Genomic DNA, 14471 nt, shown 5'->3' on the forward strand with positions numbered 1-14471 from the left:
TCGTAGTTGCAACGTTCCCTTTGGCTTCTACATCCTGCTTTATTACCTCTATTTGCTTCCACAGACCTTAAAATACATTGACCAATTCCAAAGCCAGCCCTGGGTCTGATAAATGAACGTTCCACATTTCTAATACACTTTTTGTCATCCAAATCGTTGAATCGTCCATTTTTCAATCAAATCAGTTGATTGCCTGCTCTAGTCGGAGACCCACTGCGGAACACCTGGAGGAAGAGCTTCACATACGTCTCAACAGTGACTTCTTCCACAATACATTGGGGTCTGCTCAGCACTATAGAGAACTATATGTATAATGGTTCTATATAATATTTTGGACAAAAGTTTAAAATGCAAAGATCAAATAATATGGTTCAGTTATACTCTAAACAGAAATATTCATGTTGAACATGCCGCTGTCTTATCAAAGAACCTGCTGTTTATTTTATATGCAGTCACTTCTGCTTGTGCGATAATAACACTTATTAAATGTATTTGTGATGTTAAGCTTTATATGAGGGTTAACTTTGGTCAGAATTGAGCCGTTCCTATTTTAAGTAGATTTTTTCGATTATCGATACTTATCAGAGGCATTCCGATACAACACCTATTTAAGAAAACTCCTAGATACATAAAGTGCATTTGTTTGAAATTTAAAACAAAAATCAGCCTAACCGTTTCAGAGTCCATAGGGAATGAACTTATACACACACAGACAAGCACAGACAAAGTAGAACCATTGAATGTGTTTGAATTCTTTAATATCACTTCGTCTAAACAGATAAGAATACTACGTTTCTGCTAATCGAAACTGGATTAATTCTTTTCAAGCAGAAGCTTCTCGAACAGAATTCATGCGCTGCCATTTTTATGCTTAAAACAACATTTTTTTTAATATTTCAAGAATGACTTTAGACTTACGAAAATAAAGATCAAGATATCTTTGCTACTAACCCTCATGTATTCTAAGTTTAATAAAAAAATTATTCTTCAAGAAAAAAGATCTTCAGAAGAAATTGAAAATAATTGCATATTGTTTAATTGATAATAATAGATCAATTCCCATGTGCATCGGAAACAAATTCCATTTCAAATAAGAGATTGTGCCGACATTGTGTCATAAAAAAACGCTTCAAAATACTCCAAAGAAATTTACATTTGAAAATAATTATTAACTCGCGGGACCTGTAGAACTTCCACAGGGGGCTCATTCAGATGTAATATATTAATGTTGGCATTCTGTAGATGTTCAGTGTAAATGGAGACGTTCTGATATTATTGTAGCTTTTTTATTAAAACAGCAAAAGTATTTATCTAAGCTAGCACGAATGCCTAGCAAATCCTGTCGTAAAGTACGCTTGAATATGATATTTTAATTCTAGCAGATTTCTTATATATCATTGTAGAGTTAATGTACTATCGATTTTTATATATTATAAAGTTACGATTTCAAAAATGAAAACAATATATCCATATGACTTGGGTGCATTAGCTTGAATCGAAACCGAAATAAAAACTTATGAAAAATATATGTATATATATATATACCTTGAGTTCCTTCAGCTATAATCGAAACCGAAACCAAAACTTATGAGGAATTTCTTATAAAATTATTTATAAAAATAATAAATTACTGAAGTGGCAACAGTTATAATCGAAACCGAAACCAAAACTTATGAAGAATTTTGATACAATTATATAAAATATAGATGACTTATATGCCATCAGCTATAATCGAAACTGAAACCAAGAATTCTTGGTAAAATTATTTTTGATAAGAAATGGAAGTACATAAAATTTCATCCGGATGTAAGCGTTCACAGATGCCATCGTAATAATATATAGATTGGAGCAGTGGTTCAAATTTCATCAGAATAACAGTTGAACGTCTGTGTGTGTGTCTGGTCACGAATAGGCTCCTATATGGTTGACTATTATAGAAAACCGATCACATATAATGATAGAAGATGTATCGAGACACAGGAATGGGTATGTTTGATCTGGCATAATGATGATTCATTAAAATCGTGGGGTCTGGGTACGCGCCTGGTCCACAAAGTATGAAAATAAAAAATTTAAAAATTAAAAAAAAACGTTTACAAGTGTTTTTGATATAGATGTAGATAAGAATACTTTGATAAGTATGTTTTAACTTAAATAGGGATAGTATAATAAAATTGTGGGGTCTGCATTCGCGCCTGGCCTCCATAGAATGGAAATAGGCACAAACTTAAACTAAGACTTTTCATAACTATCTGTGTAAGTATACTTTGATAATTATGCTTCAGTTTGAAGAAATATGGTATAAAAATTATGGGGGTGTTCGTTCGCGTCTGACCTCCATAGAATGGAAATATGTCACAAAGTTTAACAAGGTTTTTTTAATATAGATCCACAGAATATTGTGATAAGTGTTTCAGTGTGAACAGGTATGGTATAATAAATTATGAGGTTTATCTATTTTATTCTTACTTTCATCATATTTTGCTTTTTTTGATACCCCCAAATTCGACGCTATCTCTTTACAACCCTTCATTTTCCTAACCTATCATACCTTCATAAATCAGAGTCCATTTTCTGTACACTGTTTTATATATATATATATATATATATATATATATATATATATATATATATATATATACTAGCAGAAGTACCCTTCGATGACTGGGTTCAAAAACAGCCTACAGAAAATGGACTGTGATTGATGAAAGTGTGATAGGTAATGAAAAGGAAGGGTTTGTTTATATGATGAAAGTAAAAATAATTTTCGCGAAAATATATTTTTTATATCAACTATGTTTCCATTCGTAGCCAAGAGTGACCAACAAAATGACGTTTCCTTACAAAGACAAAATGTTATATATATAATAATATAAATATACAAGAAATAAATGTTACCATAGTCAATAAAAGTTACTTTTATGGTAAAAAGAAAAAAAAGTTCATTCGTTTGTATTTTTAAGGAGTTTGTAAATTTATTTTTTTTAATTCACGAACCGGTTAAAAAAAAACAACAAAATGGCAGCGATTTGAAATGGAGAGCCCGTTTCCATTTGAAGGAGGGGCATTTGAGCATTCTGTGTTAACAATTTAAGAGAGTTCCGTCAACGTAAGGAATATTTATAAACATTTTTTTATGTTTTCCGTTATTTTGCGTTTGAGGAATATTCGATTATGGCATGTGTAGTTTATATAAAAATTCATTTAAGTAGTTATCGCCTCAAATTTCGTTTTAATTTCGGTTCGCTGAAATTATTTATAGTAAAGGGTATTAAAAACTATTTCAAAGCAAAAAAAACATTAACTGAACTTTTATTGACTATGGTAACGTTTATTTCTTGTATATTTATTTTTTCGAGTAGTCGTGTGTTGGCTTTTCTGCTAAACACTCTTACTAAATAATATCGACGTAAGTTTTTAAAAATAATGAAGCTTTACTTACTTTAGTAAAATAATCCAAAACAGCAAAATGGGATATTAAAAAAGTAAATACGTAATTACTTTAGTTTTTACAGCAAGGAATCGATATAAATATGAATAAGAAGAAAATGGCGCCCTTTTCAATCAGAATAACTTCGTTTCAGTTTTATAGTATTGAACGGTGTAGTATTGCGCCGTCAGATTCAGGGTTGTACTATTGTAATGTAAAGAACACGCAGAAAGAGTTGTAATCAACTGAATTCCTTCTAGTACACTGACAAAAAAGCTTAAACAGATATATAAATAAAAATAAAAAAGTTATGTAAATGTTTTTAAAAAGACACGTAATCACGTGAGCAGGATTTTTCCTTCTTTTGACACGATAACAAGTAACGTTCTTATTTTTTATTATTTATCTATTTATCTACTTTTGAAAGAGTGTCACGTGCAAGTGGAGAAGTTATGCAAAATTTGTGTCGAGAATTGTCTAAAGTTCCGACTTTTTTTTGCCTTTCACATTAATAAGAACGTAAATTAATGAGGTGAATTTATTCGACACAATATCATTCAACTCAAAAAAAAAATAAATAAAAGCTAATGTGAATTAAGATTAAAGTTAAGGTGTTATTGTGGACCCTCACCCTTTTTAAAAAAACTTGTTAAACTTTGTGACATATTTCCATTCTATGGGGGTCAGGCGCGAACGAACACCCCCATAATTTTATTATACCATATTTCTTCAAACTGATACATAATTATCAAAACATAATTACGAAAATAGATATGAAAAGTCTTTGTTAAAGTTTGTGCTATATTTTCATTGAATACGGGCGCGAACGCAGACCCCACCATTTTATTATACCATCCCTATTTAAGTTGAAACATACTTATCAAAGTATTATTATGTACATCTATATCAAAAACCCTTGTAAACGTTTTTTTTTTTTTTAATTTTTATTTCCATACTTTGGGGGCCAGGCGCGAAAGCAGACCCCACAATTTTTATGAACCACCGTTCTGCCAGATCAAACACACCCATTCCTGATCCTCGATACATCTTTTATCATTATATGTAATCAGTTTTTTTAAAATAGTCAACCATATAGGAGCCTAATAGGAATGCAACGTCTAGCGATAGTTATATTAGGAACGAAATAATTGTGCAGTGAGAGATAAAATATTGAAACTGTTTGGAGTTGGAATGAGAGAACTAAATTGACCTCTGTAATATAGGAGGATTATAGCTTTTATTACATAATGAACGTAGGTGTATAGCATATCTGCCCTGGTGGCTTTAATATATGTGTGCAATATGCGTGACTAAACTCTCAGGAAGAATATAAGGTAAGTGATTGAAAAAGGATGTTTATTTAATCACATGTATTAATGGGTTATAACTATGTGACGGATTTAATTGAAATAGTGGATTTATGCTAGGTTAATTGAAATAGTATATTTAGGATTTATGCTAGGTCCGTATATTTTAGTAGGGATATCCGAATTATAACTTCGTATTTAAATGAAGTATAAATAATTAGGAATAATTTATATATTAAATAATAAAGGTGAATGGATAAATTATAAAGGATATAATATAAAAAAATGTGCAGTGAATAAGATAGAGGATAAACAGGTGGTAGAATATGGGATAAAAAAAATACGAAGGAATATGGATAAAAAAGTAGAAATGAGTAGAAACATTTTAAAATATTAATAAATAATAAAGGTATAAGAAATACAAAGTTATTAAATATAAAAAGAATAAAAATAGATATAAATATATAAGTACAAAAAGATAAACAGTCAAGTAAAAAAACGAAATAAAATAAAAAGAAAATACGACAGTAAGGAAACATTTACAGTAGGAGATTGTTCTTATACGGCAAAGGAGTAAAGATGTTATCCAAAACTTTTTATGCTCTTGTTGATTGCAAAACAGTGTCGAAATATTTGTAAAATTATTAATACAGAAACAGAAGCTCCGCTGTGAGAATTACAGTCTCCATCTAGTTTAAATGTTGTTACGGTTGATAATGGATATTTTGAATTTTTTTACAATATTATTTATTCATCCCATATTCCTTTGTATTTAGTTATCCAATAAGGTGGAAAGTACTGGACATCTGGCGAGATATGTTCTCATTCTGACTCCAGAGAATACCGCAAGTTGTTCTCAAAAAGACATCTTTGATGATGGCCTGTGTTTATAACAAATAATGTGTAAATAATAATAATAATAATAATAATAATAATAATAATAATAATAATAACAATAATAACAATAATAATAATAATAATAATAATAATAATTTGAAAAAAGAATGGGAAAAATTGGAATCAAAGGAATGAATGGAAAAAATACAACGAGCAACAATAATGAAAACAGCTGAAATATTAAGAACCCTTGAATGTGGAAACTAACACACAGGAGCAACAAGTGCGCGGCAGACAAAAAGCTGCAAAGGCAAAACATGAAAGACTACATGGAACCAAGAACACTGAAACTGCATATCTATAAGTTCTCTAAGCCAACCCTACCCCCATTGCCACATCATCGCCCCCTCCCAAATGTTATATAGGAGTCTTAGAGTCTTATTAAAACCGCAGTCTTAGAAGAGAGAGATGTTGTTGCGTTCCGTGTTCGTGTTATGACGAGATTCATATATATAAAATGTTCATACTTAGAAGTGTTAGTGAGGAGGTAGTGTTGAGACAGTCTTAGTATTCACATTGTGTATGTAAAGACATTTTAAAACACATGATATACAAGACATATAATGACAATTTTCACTTTACCTTTTGGTAGAATTACAACACAAAGACGACGTTTATAAAAACACATGATGGGTTTATTTCTTTTCCCGACCGGTCGTGGTTTTCATAGTCAAGAATTCAAGTTTCACATTCTAAGTTTCAAAGGTGACCGTCTCGCTTCTAGACGTTCGAATCCCATGTCTGGACTGTCGTCTGTCGTCATCAGACACTCTCTCAGACTCTCCCCCAGTTTCTCTCCACTTAACTCTAAAGTTTCTAACTATATCGAGAACTTCCCATTTTCCATGACGTCATACACATGTTAAAACATGTGTCTTCTTTCACGTGTTCTGGAAATGCGTGTCCAAAACTTTTTCCTTTGTTTACAAAAGGAATTTTAGCCTATATTTCCAGTAACCTATATTCCCAATATGTTAAAAACATGTTTATTAAATTATCCTATAGTTGCATTCCTCAATTCAATTTCATAACAGAATTGACAATGCACATTCTTTTCTTAAAACTATTTCATCTCTAAGCTAAACAATGGTTTGTTTTTACATTCCATATTCTAATTCTCTCTCGTAATCTATTTCTAAACCTAAATTACGAGGTTCGAATTTCGTCTATTCTATTTCATTTTTACATTCAACTAAATCTCTCTATTTTTATACTTACATGAAAAGGGGACAGCCCTTATCATGTAACACAAAGAGCGAGACCAAATATCCAAATAGTTAAGGAGGAAGGAAAGACCTATGAACTAGCCAGACCTCAGTCGAATAAGTGCGAAGAGAACTAGAACCTTGGGGAGGCTTATTGCCACTCAAAGCAAAGATCAATAGCTGCTGCCAAAGAGAAATCAATGGCAGGTAGTTGTTGCGGTGATGAAAATTTATTTGCAAATGTTATCGAAAGTGAAGGAGAGTACTGGAAACCTGGGGAGACTTGTTGTCACTCAGCTTCCAGTGAACACCACAGGCTGTTTTTAGGAAAAGATCTCTGAAGCCCTATGTGAAAGCTCCTTGTGAGCCAATAATAATAATAATGGTATAATTGTTGTCATACTGCTGGGGAACGAGCTCCCGCTAATAAAATACTCCCAAGGCATACGAAATCTATAACCTCTAATAATCTAGTCATACTCCTGACTTTCTTGTGCGACTTAGTCACTAAGCACGGTGGACATATGTTACTGACAGGAGGAAGTGCATTAGGCGAGTAACTGGCGCTTTAAAACCAGTTTTAAAACCGTACGTTGACCCCAAAATTTTCATCTTGTATTACTTTTACTGATGAGGAAAAATGAAACTGTCAGCCCCTGATTTTTCGTTAAAAGAACATGACCTCCAGTTTCCAAAAACTAAAGAGTCAATCTTATAAATCATATTTTTAAATCCAGAATCTATTCAATTTTAATTGTCTTTTATTTTTCATTGAGAATTTCTCTTAAACTTAGTAAATATGTCCGGAATAAGTATTTTTAAATATTAAATGTATTTGTTTTTCGTTATCTTTAACCTTTCCTTGAGAAATTTCTTATAGACTGAGGTAATTATTAATCTGATGTAATACAGTGACGCTTAAAATATCTTTCAGTGTACGAATAACGAAAATATGAAACTAATATCATGTTTATTTTATGGGCGTCTTAAAACAACTTCCCTATATCGTGGTGTTAATGAAAATAGTAAAAATCAAGTGATGATGAGAATTTCATAAATATTGTAAACTATCGTGTTTTTACTAGGTACGGGCAAAAATGGTGAAGTAAAGAAAGGGGGACATAGTTTTAAAAACCGATTTATCATAATTTTTTGTAGGTTTCCGACTACTTTTTGATTGTATTTGAAAAGTAAAAGACTAAAGTTAATTTCCAAAAGGAAAAACAATATTTGTACACGTGAAAAAAAAGTTATGTAAAATGTTTTCATGGCGAGCTAACTAATTCAGCAAAATTTTGAAATTAAATAAATTCATTGTAAAAATCCTTTAAAAGACAAATATTAGTTATCTGGATCTATTTAAAAGATAATAAGTAAAACAAAGTCCTAAGATATTGAATTAAGTAAAAGAAAAACACCTTGTTTGTACAAAAAATAACTTAATCAGCTTCCAAAAGCGAGAGAATCTCGCTTTGTTCAACTGAAAGAAAACCAAGTCCTCGTCACATAGATTATACGGAAGCCCGAATTTTCAGACAGTCGAAATGCTGTCTAAAAATGACGTCAGGTAGTTAAAGGGAAGTAGGGTTATTGTTTTTCTGTTTTCTCTCAAGTGTGCATCCGTACTTTTCTATCGTAGCTTTTACCATTTTTTAATTTAATTATTTTTCCATGTTTCTGCTTTTAAATTAAAAACAAAATGTTTTATTTTTCAAGATTATATAAATATTATGTTACGTCGAAAATTTCACATTTATGCAAGCAATGAAAATATTAGAATCTTAAATATAAAATTATGCGAAACCTTTGAATAAAAAAAGAAGTATTTTTTAATTATAATTTTTTGTGTGAAAATATTGAATAAACGATGCTTTATTCAATGATAATATCGGTAATTCAAGAAATTAATTTTTCCTAATCGAATTCATTAATACAGACTGTATGGGTTTTTCGTAATGTTCCTCTAGAATATTTTTTTAATTGTAACAATTTCCGATTTCATCAAAAAAGCAAACATAGATACATTTCCACTCGGATTTAAAATAAAAATAATTATTTCATTATATTCCGCGATAATTATTTGATAAATACTGAAAATGTCATTAAAATTGTTTAATTTCCGATTTTTGGAGTGAATTTTTAAGTAAAGGGGAGGGGTCAAAATGTTTATACATTTTGTGTGCATCGGCATTCATTTTGAACGTACCTAGGATTTAGAACTGGAGGTTTGTATCACTCAGGAAAAAGTGAAACATGCTATGTTTGTTTTGCTTTGACTGTTACGTGTTTTCGTTTTTTTTTTTTTTTGCTAGTAAACAATAAAGGGGGGCGACTCTAAGAAAAAAGGTTTGGTGATTATCTCCCTTGTGTTGAACGTATTTTGTGGAAGGGTTAAAAACGAAAGAAAGAAATCTGTTGTTTTTTTTTATTTTTTTGCATACTGTTGTTTAATTTAGAAAAAATAATAATAAATTAACTGCCAGCATATGACCACTTTTTACCCTTTTTTTTATCTTTCGTACCAACCACTTTTTCCTGTCTTCTCGCCTATGTTTTTTTATATCTTTTTAATACTGCTAATTCATTGATATGCAAATTAATGTATATCAACCTACACATACTTATTCTTAGTAATAACCCCCACTGAAATTAATAATAGAAAACATGATTATTGTTTTAGTTATACGTAAAAAATCACAACGACTAAGAAAATTTAGAAAAACAATGTGTTCAGTATTAATGATTAAAAAAAGCAAGAAGGCATTCAAATTGGTAAGCTGGTATTCCTATGAAGACGCTTTAAAATAGCCCCAAAATGCTGAAAAAGAGTTGATATAATTTAAGTGTTTCTACTGAAGGAAATGTAAGCGAACTACGTACGTTAAGTATTAGGTGTCGATATCAAAACCAGAGTTAAAACTGAATAGCTGCAAGTAAGAAAAGAAAGGCGTTTTATTTACTTACGGGCGTGACAAAATAAGCAAATCTGATCAATGAAAATTAACAATGGTGTAGTGTATCTTTTAAAGAAGCTACTGCATTATTCACTGTAAGCAGCCTGAAAATCTGTGCCGTATTATTGTACGTTTGAGACGTAAAGATGTCTGTTTTTGTCGAAGCGAGTAATGGCGAACGCCATATTGAATTTTAAGAAACTCACCTTAAAACTGTTCGAAAATTTAATCTCTGAAATCCTTAAACAAATTTGAGCAGCCAATCAAATTGATAGAAGACAAAAAACGAAATGGAAGGAAGCCATAATATTTACGTACTCAAAAAGTATTAAATGGTTGTTAATAACACGAAATGATAAAATGAAATAATCACGGACGGATGTAATAATTTAACCCTATAAAATCTTTTGTAGCGGTGTAAACTGGGATAGGTAGGAGACATAATTATAAGTATTTTACTATCATGGGTAAATATTATTTGTTTGGAAGAGTGATTCTCCTTGGAAATATTATAGTAATTTATGCTATTGAATGAAATCGAGTAATAACTGGAAAACATACCTCAGATATTGGCAGGTAGTGGAACCATATTGTATTTATATGTGGAGTCTGTGTTTGTATTGTTATAAAGTTTATTAGTAGAGGGGAAATCATCTCTATTATATATATATATATATATATATATATATATATATATATAACTACTTAATTTACTCACATAAAATTAATATACGAAAGTATAGATTTATGCGTAAACTTTAAGTGTTTACTTCAAAAGTGCTCAATACGTAGGTAGAACTAGTTAGTAATTTATAAAATATATATGGCGATTAAGCTACACTGAATATTCCGCGTTTCGTCCACTCTAGGACTCCTCAGGCTTATGCGCATAAGCCTGAGGAGTCCTAGAGTGGATGAAACGCGGAATATTCAGTGTAGCTTAATCGCCATATATATTTTATAAATTACTATATATATATATATATATATATATATATATATATATATATATATATATATATATATATATATATATATATTAGTGTTGGGCCGATTAATCAAAATCGGAATCGGAGAAATCGGAAGATTTGTGGGTATCGGAATTGGAAAAATTGATGCGTATTTTCCGATGCAAAAACGATCTTTATAATTGTCTTTTTTTTATTCGACTTTGTTTAAACCGAATTCTTCCATTGCTGGTAATAATGATAGAGAAATAAATATATATTGGTTTAAAATTACCGGTAAAGCTAAAAGCGATAGATTCTCCTCCACAAATATAATTTTACGTTTAGGGAAATATCTGAATATTTAACATGTGTGTTTTTACGAAAATCAGGGAAAATAACAATATTATACTTAAATAATTAAAAATTTATAAAGAATCGGAATCGGTAATTGTATCGGAATCGGGATTTTAGCACCGAATCGGTAATTGTATCGAAATCGGTAGAAATATTATATATATATATATATATATATATATATATATATATATATATATATATATATATATTGACTTTCTTTCTTTTTTGTGTTTTTTTACTCAACTACTTACTACGGTTTGGGGCTAGTCTGTCAGTAATAAAGACCAGTTCTTGCCACTTTTATTTAATTACATGTTTTTGTGAAAGACAACGTTAAAATTAATAATAATTTTCAGTTATTCAATTTTCATAACGTGTGTTATTTCTTTGCAGATCACGTCTGCGTGTTGTGACGTCAAAACCAACATTCGTTTCTTCCGATTCAATGGACGCCATGATCGACCAGTGCCAGCGCACCAAAAGCAACCGGTCAGCTGAAGATTACATTGAGCACGTAAGACGGAAAAGGGGTGCGATTCCAATGTACCCGGGTAAATAATTTATTTGCCGGGGTATACTGACCGCTGCCAAACGTTCACTCCAGTTTTGCCATTCAAAAAGATAAACACGTAAATTAAATGTGCAATTTGTTTAAATCTCCTGGTGGGAGATTTTATGATATTTCGATGAGGAAACATTTCACCTTTTACTTTTTTCTTGTTTATCGCATAAAATGATACATTCCTCAGCAGATGCTATGAATGGAGTATCCGGAGATTTTCGTCTACAGAGCTACACATTATTATACGGTCCGCGACCTGCATCTGGCTTACAATCTATAGTTGACCGTCCTGCATGTAAAAGGTGCATGAAATATAACTATGCTGTATTTATAGGGTTGAATTTAAAGCGTTTTTAATGAAAAGAACTCGAAATAATTTTTTTTGTTTTAACGGCGATTACTTATTGCTTCTCTTGTGTATTTATTTGCAATATGAAGGAAGAGAAAGAAACACCACCTCGCTGAAAGATAAAAATGACTTTTTGTATAATATTGCCTATGTGAATTTTGAATTTTGTTTCGACTATTTCCAGCCCAAGTTTTATGATCATCACAAAAATCGTGATCATGTTTCGATTGTATTTATCGTACATTTTTATATCATTTGATTATTTAATCTAATAACTTCAACACGGCAGAGCAAAATGAAATATCTTTCTGAATTTTTTATATGAAGGAATTTTTTCGTATTATTTAGATTCTTCGCACTACTGGTCTCATCTTGAGTGTTTTTCTTCACAACGTTTCGATCGATGTAACCTCCAACCTTCCGTTAGATAGCGGGGTGCGTATATCGGGAACAAGATATATAACGAATGATGAGACATTTGTATGACTGTGTACACGGCGATGATGACAATTTTTATTAGTTCATATTATGAATAGAAGGCCGATATACATGAGAAGAGAGGCGTGTAATACAGTTATTTTAAACATGGAGAAGAGAATATATTATTGATGATGGGGACTCCGTTAACATTATTGAGGAAGGAGACAGACAGTTAACACTTTTGAAGAAGGGTGTTTCATGCAAAGTTCGTTTACAAAGATGACCACAAAAACACATTACCTTTTCAGGTTGAAAGATGACAACGAAGACAAAGGTTTTACAAAATACATGATGACATTTATTCCACCAGTTAGCAGATATGATGATCAGAAATTCAATTGTCTTTCAGGGTTATGTTTTCTTGTTTCCCTTTCTGGTCGCTTCCAAAAGGGTCTCAGCTAACTCAACTGCTGTGACTCTCAGCTGTGTCTCTTCTCCCTAAACTCAACTCTCGAACTCGACTCTCCCCAAACTGACGGATTTCTGAGTATATATTAATTTATCTTTTTTTGTGAGTCAGAGACGTGCTCAGACATGTGAGAGCTCTCACGTGGATTCTACATCTTACACATGTCGCCACAAAGAAAATTCTTAACTTGATTTCCATTGTTCTAACTCTGACCTCTAGTTATTTTTTAACACAATGAGCAATTGCTATACATTCCTAGAATTATAAGATGTATTAACTTTTAACTTTTGATAACTGTTCAATTCTAGCCTTCTCCTTATAAAAAAATATTATTTTTAATCCTATATACGTCTTTCTTTAATTACTGGGGTCTGTCCCCTTTCATATATAAGACTTCTTCAGGTGTATATTTCTGTCTAACTCGGAAATCTTTCTGTCAAAGTCAAGAATCTACGCGGAATTTCAAACGGAACCCTTTATTTAATCCATTGAGGATAGCATATTCTCGTTCTGTCAACTATAACCGGGTAAAAGTCCTTAGTAATTCTCAACTGTGTTTTTATTTTTGTACGCATTAAGGACCCGTGGCGTAGTGGATAAAGTACTTTGTAATTTAGTTGTAGCATTACACTCTTTGGAAGAGTTCTTCCTTATTTAGGACTTCAACCATGTTACACCCTTGATAAAATAAAACGTTCCGTCCGAAATTCCCTGCAGATTTCTGATTTCAACAGAAAGTCAAATATATTATCAGGGTTTCGATAATTGCCCTAAATGTAGCCCCTGTGAGAAATCAATTGTCAATCCATGGATTACAGATAACCGAGCTTAGCATGAAAAGATCAAAATATTCATTTAAAAAAAACTTACACTCATATGAAGAAACCAAACAAAAATATAAAATTAAATTTGGAATGGGGGTGGAGATATAATTTTGATAATTTACAATTTCAAGATTTTACACATCATTAAGGTTGCATGGTGATCTCAAAATTGGGTAGTCTTGTAGACTATGATTAGGTATAAACATATACTTGATTCCCTACTAGGGCAACTATAAATATAAGATCGTTTTGTGGTTATATCCAAATTTGGGATTTTTGTACTTACTTTTAATAAGTGCGTCAATACAATCCAGAAGTATATATTTGGAAAATGAAAGAAAAAACAAAATGTATATACAATTTCTCTTAGTCTGTCTGTCTGTTCAACTTTTTCTCGTAAACTACTGGTCTGATCTGGTTTAAATTTTGTACTAGCCTTTGTTATGATAAGGTGTAGTAAACTAAGTATTATGGCATCCGTTCGATGCCCAGTTAGATATTAATAGGGATTAATAAGGATTAATGTGGATTAATGAGGATTAATGGGGATTAGTATTTTGATCATAAAATGAGAAGATTCAAACATATTCAACGATTAGTTTAACTATAACTATTTTCAGTTTTGAATGAGCTAAAAGGGTTTAGTTATTTACATATTCATCGATGTTATGATTTATTTCAAGACTTTCTCAAGATGATTCATTTTAAGAAATAACACGAAAATATTTGATGCATTTGTAAGAAATG

General features: G+C 31.1%; 1 protein-coding gene across 2 annotated transcripts in view; it reads left to right on the forward strand.

Annotated features, from left to right (window-relative positions):
• LOC145299777 (phospholipase A2-like) overlaps positions 1–14471 on the forward strand; it is a 41197-nt gene that overhangs the window by 17195 nt on the left and 9531 nt on the right. The window contains exon 2 of one of the 2 annotated variants that reach the window (XM_080144432.1): positions 11494–11630. In XM_080144432.1, the coding sequence (XP_080000558.1) occupies positions 11494–11630 (137 nt within the window). Of the gene's footprint in view, positions 1–11493; positions 11652–14471 lie in introns of both variants that reach the window. The other variant, XM_080144431.1, reaches the window with a different exon arrangement.

The sequence above is a fragment of the Euprymna scolopes genome, chromosome 2, assembly GCF_053919585.1.
Source record: "Euprymna scolopes isolate OS-2025 chromosome 2, ASM5391958v1, whole genome shotgun sequence".
In the NCBI taxonomy this organism is placed as follows: Eukaryota; Metazoa; Mollusca; class Cephalopoda; order Sepiida; family Sepiolidae; genus Euprymna; species Euprymna scolopes.